The sequence below is a fragment of the Cupressus sempervirens genome, chromosome 8, assembly GCF_028749045.1.
Source record: "Cupressus sempervirens isolate cs-2001-9-10 chromosome 8, ASM2874904v1, whole genome shotgun sequence".
NCBI lineage: Eukaryota > Viridiplantae > Streptophyta > Pinopsida > Cupressales > Cupressaceae > Cupressus > Cupressus sempervirens.
The window spans coordinates 343364790-343367052 of NC_143125.1; the positions used below are offsets into that span (position 1 = coordinate 343364790).

At 35.8% G+C, this 2263-nt stretch overlaps 1 protein-coding gene across 1 annotated transcript; it reads right to left on the bottom strand.

The window, feature by feature from the left end:
* Nucleotides 1-208: 208 nt before the first annotated feature.
* LOC149542743 (Ribosomal protein S7p/S5e family protein) lies at nucleotides 209-1500 on the bottom strand. Its single transcript, XM_089797630.1, has 2 exons — nucleotides 1226-1500; nucleotides 209-1041 (listed from the first exon to the last, which is right to left on the bottom strand). Exons 1-2 carry the CDS (start codon nucleotides 1314-1316, stop codon nucleotides 512-514), a joined length of 621 nt encoding a protein of 206 aa, XP_089653756.1. The 5' UTR covers nucleotides 1317-1500; the 3' UTR covers nucleotides 209-511.
* Nucleotides 1501-2263: the final 763 nt, after the last annotated feature.

Sequence of the window (2263 nt, forward strand, 5' to 3'; positions counted from 1 at the left end):
AAGTCAATTTTGGCTTTTCAGAAAGCTAATTGAACTACTTTCCGGCAATTAGATGATACCGGCCTACCACTAAATACCTATCCAGTTTCAAAAGCATCAAATACGAACAGGCTTATAAAGCAAATATACCAAGACATTAACTGAAGTACATTACAATAGGTAAGGGCATTGAACAAATCTGAAAAAGGTAGCTCGACATAGCCACACAAAAGTGAACGGACCATGGATGAATTTGATATTGATTTGTTGAAGTGCGACCAATTAAGAAAAATTACAACTAGAATTACATAATAGAACGCAACTATAAACCCACAAGCACATACAAGTCTCTCGAGTAAATGATTTTGGAATCCTTTTATTTCGATGGCTTGTTTCCGTGTGATCAATGCAATTCAATAAATTTGTTTACAAAAGTGAGAATGCTCTGAACTAAGTTTGACATGAAAAGAAACAACGAAGAAGCGATAGGGAAAAATCTTCCGTCATTTTCGAATGCTCAACGAGCTCCAATTTACCACCATCTGAAATGGACAAAACTTCGATTGTTGGAAGCCAGTTCATGAAGATCATCCCTTTTCTTACGCGCAATCCCCTTCTTTCGGTAAGCATCCAGGACCTCGGCAGATAGACATTGATCTAATCCTATCTTCTTGCTTGTGCGTCGCTTTAAAGCTGCCTCAAGGAGCCAACGAAGGGCTAAAGTTTGTTGACGATCTTTGTCAACAATATCAGGCACCTGATAAGTGGCACCGGCTACTCGCACTTTTGAAACCTCGCACACGGGCTTGATATTCCCTACAGCATCAACCAGAAGTTTGGTTGCACTGTCTGTCTGAGCCAGGCGGTGAAGAGCTTGATAAGCAATAACACGAGCTGTTGTTTTTTCACCATCGCTTGTACAAAAGTTAATGAATTTATCAATCAATTGTTTCTGTTCTAGACCTGGATCGGAGTATCCTCCAATGTAGCTCAAAATTTCCGAGTATGCAGGGCTGCCCCTGCGTTTGTTGTGCAATAAGCAAAACTGAACCTTGTAAATTTCTGCACTCATATTACCCGGACTAAGTTAGAATGTACCAAAACAAAGCTTAATGCATTCAACGCTAGAAAATCATCTGTAAATAATCCAAATTGATGATTTACAATAAACCCTAGTATACTGCACAAAGTTATTGCATATTTGGAATAAAGATTGGAGTTGGAGAGAAATGGGAAAAAGGTTTACCTTTGCAAGGCGCTGCAGAGATGTGATGGGAAGTTGAATATCGCCACACAGAGGAAAGTCCTGCGCGGAAAACTGAAGATGAAGAAGCCATACCCGAAACTGTAAACAAGACTTCAGCGTTTCTTACAGAACAATAAATTTATTTTGTGTATCGATTATGAAAATGATCATGCTATAAGGTGTTCGTAATAACGAGCATTTGCATCGTAATAGTTAGGTCATTAGGAGAATATCAGATGATCTGGATTTCATTATTTTCGTGCTTGATTGTCTGAAAAGGGAAAAAAAAGGAAAGGTGGTTTTATAGTCTACGATACTATGCCATAGTTTTTGAGTTTACGTATGGTGACATTGATATGGGACTACCTCATTTTTTTCAAAGGCGCTTGGTGCTACAAACAAAGTGTACATACCTTACCTTCCAGTGGAATTTGAACTTGTGACCTCTCTTTCAAAAGTACAAGTTCTCCACCACTAGGCCAACTCAATGATATGATATGATATGATAGATTTTAATAATGTCAACGAGACTAAAGTAGTCTATGGGACCCATGCAATCACCCTCCCGAGTCAGGAGCGGAACTAGTCAGTTGTAAAGTTTTGGATAACTTGTCTCTCCTTCTCTGAAGTTTGGTAATCAAATCCACTGCTCAGATACAATATTGTGGTCAGATACAACCAACAAACTAAATTAAGAAGTTTCTTCGAAAGAATGTTTTGCCCTATTTATTTTGAGTTTGAGATCTAAAATGCTGAGTTCGAAAGAAACTGTTATTCTTCAAAATTATTTTTTTATAATTGATAATTATTTTTTTAAAAATAATAAAAAATAAATATATAATAATATTAATATATGTTAAGAATATTTTTTATATAATTTTTAAAATTATATTAAATCTAAAATTAATTTTTTAACATAGTAATAGTAACATAATTAATAAAAATTTGTTAATGGTGTGTCTGCACTTTGTTTTTTTTTTTGGGCTTCAAAGTCAATTTGGCTCTACTTTTGTTCCTCATATTCTTTGGTTCCTTAGG

Bases quoted from the DNA above. Each gene is read 5' to 3' on its own strand.
- LOC149542743 (XM_089797630.1), bottom strand. From the start codon at position 1,316: ATGGCTTCTTCATCTTCAGTTTTCCGCGCAGGACTTTCCTCTGTGTGG. The intron at 1,042-1,225 runs GTAAACCTTTTT...ATATGAGTGCAG, and splicing joins CTCTGCAGCGCCTTGCAAAG to AAATTTACAAGGTTCAGTTT.